This window comes from Acyrthosiphon pisum, chromosome A2 (genome assembly GCF_005508785.2).
Source record: "Acyrthosiphon pisum isolate AL4f chromosome A2, pea_aphid_22Mar2018_4r6ur, whole genome shotgun sequence".
Classification (NCBI taxonomy): Eukaryota; Metazoa; Arthropoda; class Insecta; order Hemiptera; family Aphididae; genus Acyrthosiphon; species Acyrthosiphon pisum.
Window position 1 is genome coordinate 116,821,478 of NC_042495.1, and position 18,606 is coordinate 116,840,083.

Here is an 18,606-nt window from a genome sequence, read left to right on the forward strand (position 1 = left end):
TCCATTGTACTGATGCAGTTATGCGTTATAAAGTTTTGTTAGTATTCTGTTAATCATTTTTTCTCTAATATTTGTCTTTTATGATGTGTAAAAATAAAAATGATTTCCAGAATTTATGTATATAGGTACCCAAGTAATACACCGTAGTCTAATATTAAATTATTTAATTATATTATACGATGATTTTTCTATTTAAATTTCAAGTTCATCGCTCATTACTCTTACACGGCTACAAATGTATCATTACATTTAAATAATATGAATCGAAATTGTTTTAAACGAATCGGCGCTGCAAGTTAATGCAAAATATTTCTTAGTATTTTGATAGAACTTAACACACACTAAGATAAATTATAAAAGTTTGGACTTGGGACTGTAGCTGTCTTGGAAGTTTACTAAACGTATAATTTAAGTTGAAAATTGAATTTTTTTTTTTAATTCTCTCAGTCCTTAAGATATACCCGTAATATCAACGAAAATGCAATTCATTTTTTAAGTTTAAATATCGACCGTGTCTTTACGAAAATCCCCCATTGCGCGACGTGAATTTTCGTCTCGCAACTGTTTGCCCGTTCTGCGATTATCATATTATCGTGCCGATAATATTAATATATTATACGTATAGATTATGTTATCGCAGAGTTCGGACCATTTCATCGTAATGACAAAAATCAATAATCTATTGGCATGCAGAGGGGTTATTTAATGCCGCAGCCTAATCTAATAGCAGCAAACATGATGTTGAGACGAACAAAAAAAAAATGTAAAATTTCAAGACACTTCCTCGGGCGGGTGCGTGGTTATGAGACTTAATCCGTCGGCCTTCGGCCACAGGCTCGTGATATAATGCCGACGTCGATGTATACGAACGGAATCTACGCGAATATATACATAACAATATAAATTACAGTAATGTGTATAATATACTATACACAGGTACGAATGTACAATGCGTATATCTAACCTTTCGACGGAGACATATATTGTAAATATTATATTATGTTAAATATGACTGTTTTCGAAACAAAACGGGCGGTATATTATAATGTGTTTTAGCAACGAAATTTATCGTGCACGAGCGGATAAATTATTATACGCATTCGGCTTTTGTTTTCCAAGACATCAATTTATTATTATGGTACCCACCTATATATGCGTTATTTTTGTCGGTATCTAAAGTGTAGGTATAAAGTATTGTCTAAACATGAAACGATTCGATGGAATTGTTAATGTGAAAAATTTTTTCTGCGACTGATCCTCCAAGACTATGCAATAAAACAAATTAACCCGAACTTTTTCAAATAAGTAAAAGTGCAATAACTTACAATTATTTATGGCAGCATTGTTTAGAATAATACAATTTAGATATCTTTATAGTGAAATCGATATAGATAAGTATTTATTATACGCATATAATAATATAATGTATTAATTATAATATATACATTACATTAATATAGTTAGTGATTTATTCGCCTTCAGATGTCCTGATAACTATAATAATGGTTTTTACGTTTATTTTATTTTTGGTAAATTAAGTTTTTTAGATACTAGCTGGTTAACTATGAAAATATTTAAACGCTGATAAGAATACGGCCATAACAAATTAATACAGATGTGTACTCTTGGTAACTCGAAATCCTCGATATTTCGAACAAATTAAATTCTGCTTTAAATAACAATAACACATTAAGATTTTGTTAGCTCGAAATTTTTAGTATGTCGAATTTTTATTTTTCATTATTTTATTTTTTCATTTACAATCTATATTAATAAAATACAATAAGTAAATTTGATTATGGAAAGAAAAAACTGATAAAAATAACGTGAGTAGAAATTAGCCAGAAATTAGCCAGTGATAAACCTCTGTAATATGTACAAAAGTTGTACCTAATATCATTATCGTGGTGATGTAAATTGATGATTGAATTAACAATTCTTTCAGAAAATTTTAAATATTAAATAAAATATAGTATTATGAGATATAAAAAAACGGTAATTAAAGTAAATATCGCAAGCCAAATGAAAAAAAATATATACACTAAATACTATTTACAGACATACATTTAAGAGGATGCCATCACATTAGCATTTGTCTTCTTTTCTTATACGGTGGGTAACACACAGCAGATGTATAATAATATATATATACATATACAATACATATTATACCATATAAATAGAGCAATACAGTTTTGTTACAGTAAATATTACTGTAAATTTACATATTATTATTTAATTTATAGAACAGAATATTATCTCTGTCTCGGTGTGGAATTTTATACTTTATATATATTTAAATTTTAAAACGAGTTACAACACAATATAGCGGGTCGTTAAATGCAATTTTTCATTAAAAAAATTCATTTTTGACTCGTTTTAAACATAAAATATTTAAATTTAACGCTAGAGACTTGCAGATAATGAGATCAGGCGAGCGTTTATCATGGTAAGTAGGTAGATACCCTATAATTGCTACAATTAATATGTATGTGATAAAAATATATAGGTAGCAATAATGTTGGCTATTGAGGTAGAGCCTCAGGGGTGGATATCAACAGTATGCTCAACACGTTTTTAACTGACTATATAAAATATATAATATAATTTAAAAAAGAAAATTATAGTATAATATTATTATAAAATTAATTTTGTTTACAATCTATTTAAAGTTATCATATGATCAGAGAAGAAAAAATATATGTCACGGGGTTATCATGATCATAGAACATATCCATCAAACGACCTGGCAAGGTCGCCCTAAGTATAAAAATAAGAGAGTGGCTTAAAATGTACACATATGTAATACAACATGTGACAACTAGCCGGGTGTAATTATAGAAAGCAACATGATTCACACAAAAAAAATTCTTCAGAAAGCATAACAAATTTATAGTTAAATAAGTAATGATGTTTGAAAATACAATCATCTAATTGAAAACTGCACGCATATGTGCATGCTATATTTTTCAAATCATTTTGAAAAAGATTAATAGAGTTATTGCCAACTTAAATAGACATAAATTATTATAGCGTATTTTCAAAATTTTATTAGATAATATTCCTCGCGGCCCGTATTACAATGCACAATCTGACACCAAGGTCAACCAATATACAAAAAATACATATATACTTATTTCTACTATCAATGATTATACGTACGTAGTTTTTTATGGTAACGTTTGAACAATTTAGATCCTGATCAGGGATGATAATATTAATATTACTATGTTGAGGTCATTTAAGAAGAGTTCGATTACTAATGATACCATGATCACCATTTGTGTACTCGTTTCTCTGATCAACATGAAGTTCTTCAGCCACGTTAGTCCAGTGCATATCATTGAAAAGTCCATTCAACATTTTATTCATTCAGTTTTTCAGCGGCTATTAAATTTTATTCAAAGTTCAGACTTGAGCCGCAGAAGATTTCCTCTTCCGAGAATTTAAGTTCAATCATTATAAAACGAGGACGAACACTTAGTTAACAAGACGTTTACATTTCTGTACCCTATATTTAAGTGATATATCATGAAACGCAAGTCATAAGGAAGACCATTAGATAATTGTTAAGTTTTATCAGCAGTATTTGGTACATTAAAATAACGATATTCTGACCATTCTGGGTCATACAACAAGCATGATATTTATTTGTTTATTATTCTACACGGAAAAAAAACCTTAAGTTAATAACTTATGTTATTATTATTATTATTAATATTATAGTTGTTGTTCTGCTCACCCCTTCCTTTTACTTATAAGAACATACATTTGTAGAACGATTTTGCTTGCACAAATATAATTTTTTTAAATTAAATGTGACGTAATTAATGTACGGCTAGTCTGACATTGAAATGATCTAGAGACCAAACATATATATATATTATATTTATATACGAAAAAGAAAATAACACAACTATAGTGCTCGAAATCGGATATAATTTAATTTTTTTACTTATAGTGTTAGAGAGTGGACATTTTATGATATTTTAACTTTTAAGTTGGTATACTAACTGATATTTGTCTATTAACATTATCCTAACACATATGGTGTTAATCGACTTAAAATGTTTTTTAAAAACCGAAAAGGTTTATTAATAACTAATAAGTAATAATAAAACCATATGGTATATGAATATTTTAAAACTTGTTTACTGCATATGTTTATCAACACGATGAAAATATTTTAAGTTGTTGTTCTTAGTAGTTATATAGAATTACAAAACTACGAGTTTTCTTTTCGAGAAGAAACTTTGTTTATAATATTAATAATAATAGTGTGGTGAACGGCGTTACGCACACCACTCTTCTAGTATACAATCCAAAACACTCAAATTTAATAATAGTTTATTAAAATAAAAGTATATGATGCACTAAATTGCATTTAGGACTAACCTGTCTTGCTGTCTCTCTCTCACTCTCTCTGTATATTTTGATATACCTCTCGCTCCAATGGGACTTCATCCAAATCTACCAACAAAGGGGCTTATATATACAATTTGTTGTAATTCTAAACAAACATTTATCACCTGGGAGGGTCGTCCGTTCATTATAATAAAATTATTATAAAAAGAAATGGCAATGACAATGACCTGCCTATATATATATTATACGCATTATTGTAATATGCATAAGCAGCTCGGAAAGTGTATAATATAATATTTCGCCGTCCTGCTCGGGAACCCAGGATTTTGCATTTAAATTTTTCAATTACGCCGCAGATTTTCCCTACCACTAATCGCCCACCCGAACCATATAATATACGCGCAGGTATATATTATCATGACCTATCACATAATATAGCCCGTCACTCGATTACCACGACAGTGGTTATCAGTGGCGGTGGTTATATTATTTTCTTTCAAGTTTTTTGTCTGCTATAGTCTGTTGTTCTATAGAAGTGCACCAGTCGCGCGGGCAGCGACGTATAATATTATAGCGAAATCCGTCTCTGCGCGAATTCAGTTTATTTATGATCATCGCTTTATCTACTTACGAACTAATAATTTAAGTGTATTTAAATATTTAAAAAAAACGTCCCAATTTGAATAAGTAATGAGTGTAAGCCACGATTTTGTTTTTTAAATTTACATCGTTTAAGAGTGTATTGTATTATCAAAATGTATTATTTTTTTACGACAAGTCCAAAGAATCTTTCAAAAAAATATCCGAGCCTAGAATGATCGACGGCCAATCATTGGCCGAATGCGGGGCGGAAACACTGGAACAAAAACGAAAAGATCTTTCTCCCCCCTCCCTTGTCCTCTAGCGCATCGTAAACACCGGTACTTACTGTCATATATTATATATTATATATACTGTATAACAACACAATCTATATATACAGGACATATTATTATAGTATATCAATCCTAAGGACGAGCAAAATATTATATTCGCACGTACCCGCGTATTATAATACTGCACGTTACATATAATATCATAATAATAATATACTATGCGCGTTTATGGTCGGATAATAATATTCGTGCCGACCCCACAGCCGAGGGGTCTCGTGGGGCGCATGCCCGAGCGCGAGGCGTACAGCCCCGAGACCATGTGCTCGCGTTCGCCGAGTTTTCGACAGCCGCCCTCTGCAGTCGTAACGTACGCACCGGTCGAGCGCGAGTGTGGTCCACCGGTGACCAGAGTGTGTCCACCGTCTCGCGATCTCCTCAACAGTAATATTATTATTATCATCACTCTCGCTCGCTCCCTTATAAGACAACGGTGTTTTTATTTTTTTCGTCCGTTCCGTGGCGGTCCGCACGTCGTTCGCCTGTCGCAGAAAACGATTCCGCGCGTTTCCGATGGAGGAGTTGTTGTTCGACGAGGTTTGAACTTTTGTTCAGTGATAAAAACTATATAACACTATTGCACGGGTGCCATCGGCCACAATACCGCAGTGCATCGTAACGATAGGGCCAGACCGCTATAATTTCACGTGCCGACCACTGCAGCAGCAGCAGCCGAGTGCAGACTGCGTGGTTTGTTTTTCTTATAAAGTAAAAACCACGCTTCCTCGGTTTTATTAAATATAGGACACGTGTGGAAAAAACCTATACAATGCGACTGTATGATTTCAAAACTTGTGAGTACACGGAAAACAATAGCTATAACTACATATTACGTGTTCACGACAAAAACGTTGCAGTCGATTTTTTTTTTCATGTAATTTACAAAATAACCAAATAACTTATCGCCGTTTGTCATACACGTCATACAAAATATAATACACAAAACAATGATTTAATTAAGTTAAACATTTTTTACCTTTTTCATTTTATATTATTACGTAAGACTTTTCGATGGGGGGTCTCGGAAGATGTTCTATTTTCTGCAAGGCGTGAATCAAAAACGTTAGGGAACCTCCGCGACCATAGTACAATAGGTACTCGTATATGTGTCGAGCAGACTTACGGACTCTTTTTTTCTCTCACGAAAACTGTACCTATGTGTATTGAGAGATTTCATCTCACGTCTTACTGTCTCGGCTATTATGGGCTTAAGTTTACCGTTAAACAATATTTTGTAAGATCCGCGATGTCTTATAACTTTTTTATACCCGTTATTCCATAATTATTTATGTAAATTATTATATTTCGGTGTTTGGCAGCTGATTCGAGGGAATGAATACTCTGGGTATAGTCATATATAGATTTGCGAGACGACTCGTTCGATGTACTAATTCGAAATTAAAAATCTTGCAAAAACGTGTTAAGTTTTAGTTTAGGTTCAAGATCTTTGTTTCTATTATTGTACGCATAGAAGACGGATATAATATAATATTAGTACATTAAAACATTCGCTTCAAATAATATTATGCGTTTATTATTTACGTTTCAATTGACTCACGTAAATTAAAAAAGTAATCATGGCTAAAACGGTATGCTTTGTCTATTTGGAAAAAAAATGTAGTATAGACTGTGACAGAGAATGATAATATACAAAACACGTAGTTGGATGTATTGTTATAATTATTATTACTCTGTGGGGTCTTGTATCATTTATCATTGTATCGAGGGAGAAAAGCATGCCTTTATAAACGTGACGTACGTGATTTGAGCCCAAAACTTTGTATTTGGTTTGAAAATATTAAATCCGATTGCCCTCATTATTATTACGAGTATTGTCATTACTGTTATTACAATTATTGTTTAAAAACATAATGCATTGTTCAATCGTTATTGAAAATTGAATGCATTTGGTGGAAATACCTCTGTACAGTTTAAAATGATAATTCAAGTTTAAGTATTATAACATACATAGAGCCAAACCTATATTGTAGTATGTAGGGCATGTAAAACAATGAATTTTTTTTAAACATATAGATACGGCCGTATTTAAGTGACCTGTTTTGAAAACACATACATAATGTGCACCATAAATTGCATGTTGCGTACCCTTTCAGAATTTTGTGACGAAAACAAATAGGCACTGAATTTCAAAATAATTTAAATGCCCTACATACTTTTGTTGTAAAAATATTAGGTAATAATTCTAGCATTGACTTAAATATTAATAAATATTCAAATTGTGCATTACCTATATTAAAAAAAAAACGAGTAAATTATAATAGTGTAAACTATGTAATAAAGAACAAATTATATATCTTTGACAACACCAAAAAATATCCCTTAAATTATCGATAATCTTGATTTTATGGTACATACGTCTTAGTTGAAAAATAACTATCTAACATGTAATAAAGAACAAAATGTGTATCTTAGATAATACCAAAACATAATAAAATCCTTTAAATTATCGATGTTCTTGATTTTATGGTTCCTACGTCTTAGTTGACAAATAGTTATTAACATTTTGTTTCGGCAGATATTACGTAAAATGTTGTGCACATAATACATTTTTAAACATACTATAATAATGTATGATTAATATTGTCATTGATTATAGAATAGACATAATTATATTCTATAATCAATGATATTATATACTAGTCAATAACAATTTTGTCGTACAATGAAATGTCTGATGATCACTTACATAAGTCATAACGTTCCAAGTTCCAACAGTATTTAAATATGGTTTAGTACGATACACATTTAATAATTTTTAATGCATTTGCTTTCAAACTATTTATTTTGGATTTATTAATCCTGCAGTATTAATTTCCTTATGACTTAAAATGTTATCGGAGAGAAAATTCCATCAAAGCATCGTTAAACCAAATTAGATTTTTGTTCAACATTTATTTGTAATTCGTTTAAGCTGTAGAGGTACCTACGTGATTAATTAAAACTAAAACTATTATTACGATGATAGCGTAGTCAAATAAAATCAAGCTGTTAAAATAATTGTTGTGAGCATAATATTGACTTAATCAGACATCTCAACGATACTTGAGAACAATTTGAGTACAAATAATTAAAAGTAAATCACGATACTTTGGAACAGAAAATGAAAACTATGAGCATAATGAAACATCGGTTAGTATATTGAAATACATTATCCGTGATGCTGGAAGCGTTTTAGCTGCTTAAAAGAAAGAAAGTATCTTTATAGAAAGTTAGTGTTGAGGGTTAGTTTAAATATTTTAATCTCTTGTAATAGTTGTTTAAATTACAAGTAATTGTCAACTTATTAAATAACATCAACATTGACAATTTTAATTTTGAACGCTGCATTTGCCATTTGGCATGTTTCTTATAACTAACATAATTGACCGAAGCTGTGAATAGTGTTTATTGTTGTATCGTTTTAGTATAAATTAACTTTGTCAACTCATACATAATATACAAATTTAATTTGTATGTATAGTTTATTATATTATTATAATTTTGGCTGATTAAAAGTAATAAATTGAAATAATTATTAATTCTTATAAACTCAAGTGTCGATCAAATTGTACGTTAAATGATTTGAACATGCACAAACAACAGCGGAATATTTTCGAAATAGTGTAAGTTTTTAGTTAGTTGTTAATCAATTATAATTTATTACACTCATGCGGCATACGCGACTGTATGAGTATTAATAAACAGAATTATGCTCCAACAGGATTTGTTTAAAATGTGTGTTAGTCCCGAATTCTATTGTATTTTGTATACACTCTCGTTGCAATTTCACACAAAAAAAAAACAACATAATAAAAGCCGTGTGTGTAGTTTTAGTCAATGTGAATGTTTCTATTGTATAACAACACAGAACATAACGAGACAAAAGAAAACGGACACTACGACAAAAAAAAAAAATAATAATGATAACGTAAACATGATGTGAATCCCGAAAAAAAAAAGAACGCTAATTGATCAGGAATTCTTTCAGCGTTATAATACGTATGATATCTAATGAATTAATTGAAAAGAAGTGCTTGTGGACCGTTAAAATTTTTCGTAACTTTGAATCATCAGCTTCTGACTAATGTTTCAACTAGATGATAACCATTCATTATATTATAGGTAGGTATTCGCGAAAACACGTAGATTTAAAGGTAAAACAAAATCAGATTAATTCGACTCTACAAACTCTGATCTGACTATAAAAAATTGGTCTCGATTAGATTATATAAATTTTTGTTCTACATCAATACATTAATACATTAAAATATTATGTGCTCGTCGTGTCCAGGACTCATGTCTGCAGTTTGCATACACCTAATCGACATTTTATCCACGTGGATTATTATATTACTGCAGTTATTTCTAAGTATACCTACTATAATACCTATCCGTAGATTTAGTTTTAAACCCGTTCAAATAATATTCCAGTTATTAAGTAAACACCCCCTTATAGTTTAATATATTGTGCAAACATTATTATATTGAATTTTCATGCATTATACATGGATTGTTTCTCTATTTTATATAATAATAATAAGCAATATCGGTATGTTACGGTCACGGATGTGTCACGCATCAACCACAAACATATAATTTTTAAAACGAAAATAATTGGACATTTAACTTTTGTAAATGTTTAATACGGTAAGTGGAAGAGTTGTGCTCATATAATAATATCATTATTACAGTAAGACCATTAACTTTACTTATCAGTCTCCCACTCAATCCGGAATCAAAAGTTTTTAATTATCATTATGCTTTAAGATACCTATATAGATGTACTGTTGTAAAACAATGTGTTATTATAGTATAGGAACGCGTAACGACAATATCGAAAACCATTAATGTTCATATTTTATATTACATTTCGAACAAAATAAAATGATTTTTATTTTACGTGGGTAGTTTTTTTTAATCTATAATACCGTTACCTACTTAATGGGGAATGACAAGAGTGAAACGGCTTTAAGACTACATAGGTTTAACGTTAAAAGCTTTTTAGTCAAATATTTTTAGTTACCTAACTATGAAATTTCTTGTCTTAAAATATTACAGCTTTTAACCTAACAAAAAATTAACAGTTAGTTATTAGGTATTTTTTTTTATTTTTGTAGCTTAAATATACGCACCATTAATTTTTTTATAGGATTTTCTAAGGAAAATAAACTAATAAAAGTTACGTATTGTTACAACCAATTATTACCTATATTATAATGTTCGTAATGGAGGCCTACCTAAGGCAACATACATGTTTATTTTACCTAATTTATCAATACTGTAATAATACGAATGCAGTTTGAGTGTTTAACGGCTAACTACCACTCATCTGTCATTACATAATTTTTGTACATTGGACAAAAATAGTCCAGTGAATTCAATAATCAATGTGTAATGAATTAAAAAAATTGCGTGTCCATACCACAACGGTTTGTTAAATTTTAGGTCACGAATAACATTTGCACGACCGCGACGATTTGGTATCATTATCCTAATGAGTATCGAAAAGGTCATTAATTAAAACAATGTACCTTCAACGTACAATAACGACGTGTTACTCAATTTCAACAAACTCCGATATTAATTTTTTTAAATATTTAAACAATATTGTGATTATTGTAAACAAACTCGTACTCGAAATACTTTTATTATTGTCTCACAAGATACCGCAAAACTATACGGCAGTATACGCATGATCAACCCGGTGGTTCGAAAACTTATTTCTCATACCTACCTACACAGTAACATATTATATTATATAGGTACCTACCTACCTACAAATTGACGAGGTACCGAACGATAGCGAATCGCTGGTATTAAAACTTTTTCCAACGCGGCCGACCATCTATTACAAAAATTAACTTTTTATTAGCTCGTAGTGTTTCGTCCTGCGTAAAATAAGTAATATTATTATGTCGGTAGTATATGTACCTACCACCTACAGCCTTTTATTTGTCGATACGAATAAACTTTTTTTAAATCAAAAAAATGTTGGTAGATACGTATTACAGTGTTCGTTTTAAATTATTTTACCGAACCGTGTTTGTTGATATCACAATATTGTTTTTCGTTCTTTGCCAGTGCCCAGTCGTGGTCGTTAGCCACGGGTCTATAATAAATAGGGCTGGGATTTATATGCAATAAAAAACCAAAAATATGTACATATATATGTAATTAAAATTTCCAAAATATGTAGTATAAAATAAAAAATATGTACTAAGAAAAATTAAAAAAATATGTTAAAGTTTTAAATTAAAATACAATTCTAAATAATTTTTTCCTAATACAATTTATTGTTTTTTATGTCTAATTAATTTAGTTTAAAAAATATAATAATTTGTGGTAAAAAATTAAAAAATATGCAATAGTAAAAAAAAATCAATCAAGAACCAATCAAGAACCAGAGAAATCAACATATCTCTAATTTAGATTCCTGGACACAGCAACATTGAAGGGAACGATAAAACAGATCAAGAAGCTGAGAAAGCAGTAATATCCACAGATAACGACTACAAAACTTGATATGACAACTTATGCAGATTCAAAAATCCAAATCAAAGAAGTCGCCCAAATCAAATAGCAGACACACTGGTTCAATATTTCAATCGGAACACTAAATAAAGAAAAATCAAAAACACTATTTTCGGCTGGCCTAACCTCCCTCTGAACAAAAGGGATAAGGTAATTATCAACAGACTCCGCATCAGCCACACCCGTTTTACACACAGATACCTCATGACATAAGAAGAAAAACAAAAGTGCAATTCTTATGGAACTGAAAATTTGGACAGCCATAAATTCACATAATGTCTCCAATACGCAGATAAACTGGAAAGCCTCAAATTAGCCTGCGAACACCACCACACATAATTTAAAGTTCTTAAATATAACAAAACTGTGATATCCTAATTTAACAAAAAGAAAATTGTAACTAATTGCGGACAATGTCGTCAATGTTAGTCAGGAACAATAAAAAATAAAATAATATGTAATTTTATATTATATTGTTCGTACAATTTTTGTAGCTCATATAAATAATGAATTTATACTTGTAGCTCACTAGAATTTTTTTTCCTATAATCGTGTGTGTGACCAGAGCCATAGCTAGCTACCAATTTATAGTCTCATAAACAATTACAATAATGATAGTTCGTCTTCTTACTATCCGTTATCTCTGAACTGAAATTGGAGACACATAAAAATTTATTTTTTTCAAATTTTTATTTTGTATGTATGTAACTAAACTTAATTTCCATAGGATAATTTCCAGGGAAAGGATAAAACGAAACTGTCGAAATATTTTGAAAATAACACCATATGTATAGAGAATTTCAATAGAAACATGTTGAAATACAACGAAATAAGAAAATCGTTTTTGTTGAAAACTAGTTTTGTGTGATAATTCCCATTTTTTCCATTTTGCCCTACTTTTTTTTTTAAAAAATATAATAAAATAATGGCTTTTTAGTCAACTTAGCATTTATTTGAAAATTACAAATACTTAATGCAAAGTTGATAAATATTAATAATATGGTCTTATTTTTTTTTTAGGATATTCACAAATTATTCAAAGGATAATCAATTTTGAAGGATCATATTTAACTGAAAAAATCATGTGGTTTTTCATGTTAATTATTTCATCGTTTTACATTTGGACATGTAAGTGATTTTATTTATATACAAATATGTTAAATGAAATATTATGTATCACCACACATTCAACAAAAATACTCGTTTAGAATATTCGATGTTGTATTATATCAAATTTATTTATGACAATATTGTTTGGTATAAATAATATTTTGATATTTGATACAAAATAAATGATGAGAATCACAGAATATAATTACTGAAATAATTATCAAAAATTGTTCAGACTATTCAAGTTTTTAATTTAATATTCATATGAATTATTCATACATCGCATTAGGCATTTCCAAAACTATTCCTACATTATCTTACATATTATAGGAAAGCAATTTTTGTTTCTAAATAATAATTAATAAGAAAACTTTTCTTTTAATTTTAGCGTCATAATAAAATATATGTCTACATTCTTCTTTACAGTTAATAAGTATAACAAATTTCGAGTTTAGTTGAAAATGTAAACCGGAAGTTAAGTAGACTCAGAGGTAAAAACAACAACTGTAAGTTTGTTTTGAAGTTTTTTGAATATTAAAAATACACAAGAAATACATTCCATATAAAATAATGATAAATAAAATAAATTAGTTTCAGTTGAAAAAAATGTGTTAATTTGTATACTTATTCGAGAAAATGTATTACTGCAGAGGAGATGGGGTTTTTAATATTATTGGAGAGTGATATGTAAATATTGTAAAATGTAAATTGATAACAAGAAGAGACGTTTTTCCATAAATTATTGGGTGTTTAAAAGTATTAATATTGCGCGGAATAGTTTAGAGTTCAGGATCGTCTTATACGAATAAAGAAGGAATATTGACGTAGGTATTATATTAATTCAAACGAGAGTTGTTATTATATAGGAATTATTTACCCGGCCCATGTTCGATTGATTTGTGGTGTTAAAGATGAGTTGAGTTTAAAAAAAGACCGAAAATGGTTTCGACGGCATCAATCACTACATAAGGATAAGGAGACCCCCCGCGTAGAAGGTTATTAGTGCGACCGTAAAAAAAAATAATACTTGTCTGCAAACTGAGATAAATGTTTTGAAATGTTTTAGTGTATCCATTTTTGACGCCGTATAATATAATATAGCAATCCGTATTATTTTAGGTTCTTCAGTGTTGTATTATATACTGTATGTATATAAAAAATACTACTATGAGTTATTTTAAAAAATGTTAATGTGTGTTTATCGCAGTAATAACAGTTAGTTGTATTATATACATCCCGAGTAGAATAATATTATGAAACGCAGGATTTTTAAAATGCGATGACAAATGTCGAGAGTGAATTTACAAATTGAATCGAATTTGTAAAACATTAAAGATGTATATAATTTAAATAGACACACCTGACTTATTTGCAAAAGCCTGGCGAGTCTGTACAAAGACGCGTCTCTCGTTGAACGTATATTCATATTTAATGTGACATTCCGTCGCAAAATTTCGAGCAACTATATCACACTAAATCACGCATGCATGGCCGTCGTCGAACGGACGAAACGGTGTAGTTTCATCAACAGCACCAATGCGTCGCCGAAAGTGTGCCGTTGCATTTGCAAAAATTATCAAATAAATTGCACCCTATAATATTATTTTGTGCTTGTTACGTCCAACAATATTGTATGATAGTATATTTATTTGTCCGACAAAACTTTTCCCGAAGACATATACACAATATCATTGGAAAATGTGAAGGATTTATGTAAATTATATTTTTACATACTTGACAGTGTATGTAGTGTAGAATGGCATTCGTTAAAATAATAATTAATAATATCGTACGAGCACTAAAAAATAATGTGTACATTTTGTTTGAAATTCCATTAAAAATAAGATATCGATAATATAAATATAAATACTTAATATCCATGCAGGATAAAATATAATAATATTGTGGTCATAAGGCATTCAGACATTAAAATGAATAGAAAAAATATATCAATAAAGTGATAAACGTATTAGTGGCTCCAACGGTTCTTAAGAAAAATTCTGTCTAAGAAAAATTGTTTTTTACAATCTTTTTGTCGTTTGTGTATAATATTAAAAAGTGTATTTTCAGCATAGTTTGGTGTTTTAAAAAGTTGCGTTCGTCTTGAATGTGCATTGAAAAGACAATACATTCTTAGCTCTATAGTATCGTTCCAATATTGTTAAAACTTTGGTATAAAGCAAAACTGTAAAAGATGCTCTCTCACGTATTTTATTTATTCGAATGTACAACATAATTTCAATACAATATTGTATTATGCTATTGAATACCGGCTAAGGAATGTTTCCTTTTTTTAGATATAAAAATGTCGATACTTTCAATAATTTTGGTTAGAATATTATGTTGTTTGTAATAATTATAGTTAGTTTTATCAAGTTAACATATTATATTATGATTATAACTACTCAGACAACAGTTATTCTAAAAAATATTTTTGGTACGCTGTACATGGTATAATATTAATATATCATTTTCACATTGGAAACTTGACAACACTGACAATTGAAAGCAATTTATCCTTTTCTCGTACTATACACAAGTGAAATTGTGAAAAATTTTGGGTAGTAATAATTTCGAAATGTTTCTACTGAATTATTAAATATAATAATATCACTGTGTGCACTAGAATTTCTGTGCGTTTCACTTGAATCAAATGACACAAGGACTAATAGGATACACAAGATATACAGAGTATTATAAATTGAGTTTTTTTTCAATATGAAATATTCTTATCTGAATCAACGTGTATGCATATTTATCATATCATTACTATTTTTTCACGGTCCTCAAAAGCAACACTTCGAACTAGATTCTCTTAATTTGCAAAAACTTATGACCTCCCGACCACTATATTCATTGAAAATAATATTATGACGCAATGAAATAAAATTTTTGTTATTCGTTGTACACAGTTCTTGTCAAGGTCTTAACTGTATTAGGTTAGGGCGATACATAATATAATATATAGCACACCAAACATGTTCACCACCATTTTTTCATTTAATAATGAAATTATTAAAAATTATGATATTTGACATTTTCGAATATATTCAATGGCCATAATATTTTAAAATTCCTGAGATTTGTTTACTCAAAAATCAGATTTTTAACAAATAATTAAATGAAAAAAATGGTATCATACTTGATGAATCACCCTGTATATAATCACTGGTCAAAATTAAAATTTAATTTTTATTGATGAAAATCTTTGAATAAATTCCATTGATACCAAACGTCATTTAATCATAACAATACCAATATCGTTCCTCACACATATTATTTGGACTGAAAGTTTTTTCTACAATAACGTTGCAAATGAACAATCATCTTTTGTTAAAAACGGTTTCTCGGTTAAGTCGATTTAGTTGATAGCCACAATAAGTTACTTTCGTGGTACACTATTATAACAGTATCGTATAACGTAGTTTAAAGTTCATATTTGGGGATTTTATAGATCACACACACACACACGTATACATATCTATATAATAACTGCTGCGGTAAAAACAAGACAAAAACTACAATATGGTCATTGATCACTGGAGCAATAAGACGGTATTGGCCACGGCACAAGGTGGACAGATCAATATAACATATAATAATACTGTGTTATTGTTCTCGAAACAATAACGAAGTGTAAGCTCCGAACACAATCTATATATTATATATAAACAAAACGTCATATTATTTATATATACGTGGTACACATTTTTATGACACGTTGTGTCCGTATGGGTACATATTATTATATCGGAGCGACGATTGGACGACCGACGAGAGCTATAGCAATAAATGATTTCTCCTATACAATATTTTATTATTATGGTATATATGTATCGGGACATGCGTATAATATTATAACGAATAGGCGGATGTCGTCGGCTTATTTTTCGATACGATTTGGCGCGATTCCTATGATATATACATATAGGTATAGCCGTATAGGTATAATATTATATACGATCATGTGCTGCGGATGTATAGGAACGGCAGGAGGATTTCATTCTTTTCGACTCCTCGACGATATAAATATATATAATAATAATAATAATATTATGATATTGTACGCGTACGATTATGTAGTGGCCCAAGGCACGGAAACGGTTTGGGGATGAGCAAAAAAAAAATAAAAATTGTCTGTCGCTGTAATAACACGCACTAGCCGGTGAAACGTGTCACCGCTCGCGCGTCCGGAAATATCCATCGGATCTCGCCTGTTTTTTCTTTTTACTCTCCGTCGTCTCTTTATAATAATTTTATCGCACAAGCCTATAATACGATGACGGAATATACCGAGTGAACGTAGGTACAATACACGTGTATCTATGTGGGATGTGTATACATTATAATATTATATTGACATGTACCTATATGTCTTATGGATGGGGGTCATTCTGTTAATTTGTGCGACACCGAGAATGTTACCATGGTCCATGACGTCATTAGCGTTTAATGTAATGTGTGTGCGTCGACCGGTGGGGACCGGTTCCCGGAAATTAGCGATTATACAAACGATATCGGAATCGCGGTGGAGTATGATCTATTAGTAACATTAGGACGGTATAGTCCGTTGTATAATAAATGTATTGACGATAAAAATAACTCATTGTAAATTATATAAATATAACTGATATTGGTTAACATTGTTCAACGACGTCATAGAAACGTGTGTCGTGACGGTTTTTTATCGTACCCTCTGTAAAAAAGTTTTACTTTATCCGTACGTACTCACAAGTGTTGTGAACACTCCCTTTTAGATTCTGAGTGGAACGATAAATGTAATGATTTTACAATGATGTTTTTTTTTTTTTAAATTTATTTTGTGTCTGTCATCATCTTTTAGGATAGTAAAAGTGCTTGGATTTTCTTCAACAGTATCTTTTCTAATAGGAAAAGTGAACATTTTCCAGTGATTTTCAAAAGCGCCGTGAAAAACAAAAGAAAAATTAAGGAAAAACGAGAATTTTTACACAAAATCTGTTTTCGAAAATATCGATTTTGGTTTTTGGTGCAACTCTTATGAATTTTATAAAATTAATGAATGTTTATATCAGCATTTTCTATACACCGTAATATTTTCCAAATATTTTGAGCTGTTTACGGACATTTTCAATTTCTATTTTTCTTATTTTTTTTTTTCTATAAATATCAATAAATTATTATTATTTGGTTAAAAAGCTTGAAAATTTAATAGAAGGTTCCTATTAAATTCTTTCAAAGGCAGATGAAAAAAATTAAAAATCCATAGTCACAATTTTTTTTTATAAGCATCTGAAGTTCAAATATTTACAAAATACGTAAAAATGACAAAAATTTCCAAATTATTTTGAGTTAGAGATTCATAAAAAATTTTCTTTTTGAATTTAAGATTTAAAAATGTAATACAAGATTCCTCATATGTTTGTCTACCTTTTTCAAAAAAAAAAAATGTCTACAAGAAAGTAAAATTAAATTTTTATGAGCGTTTGAAATTCATGTTTTTACAACATTTGATATTCACTCGATTTCTCATAGGTATAACGATTTTCTTATTTTGTTGTAATTGAAAAACCAATGACTGTAGATTCTTGAAAATTTCACTGAATGTTTATATTAGAATTCTCTATACACGATAAAATATTGAACATAATTTGACTTTTTTTGAGCTGTTTACGGATATTGTCAGTTT

The 18,606-nt window shown here is 29.7% G+C and overlaps 1 protein-coding gene across 2 annotated transcripts in view; it reads left to right on the top strand.

The window, feature by feature from the left end:
• The first annotated feature begins 5,591 nt into the window (after positions 1-5,591).
• The window catches only part of LOC100163710 (beat protein-like), an 86,118-nt gene continuing 73,103 nt past the window's right edge, over positions 5,592-18,606 (top strand). Inside the window, exons 1-2 of one of the 2 annotated variants that reach the window (XM_008185905.3) lie at positions 5,592-6,091; positions 12,849-12,956. In XM_008185905.3, coding sequence (XP_008184127.1) covers positions 12,911-12,956 — 46 coding nt within the window. In that variant the 5' untranslated portion in view covers positions 5,592-6,091; positions 12,849-12,910. 2 annotated transcript variants of the gene reach the window in all.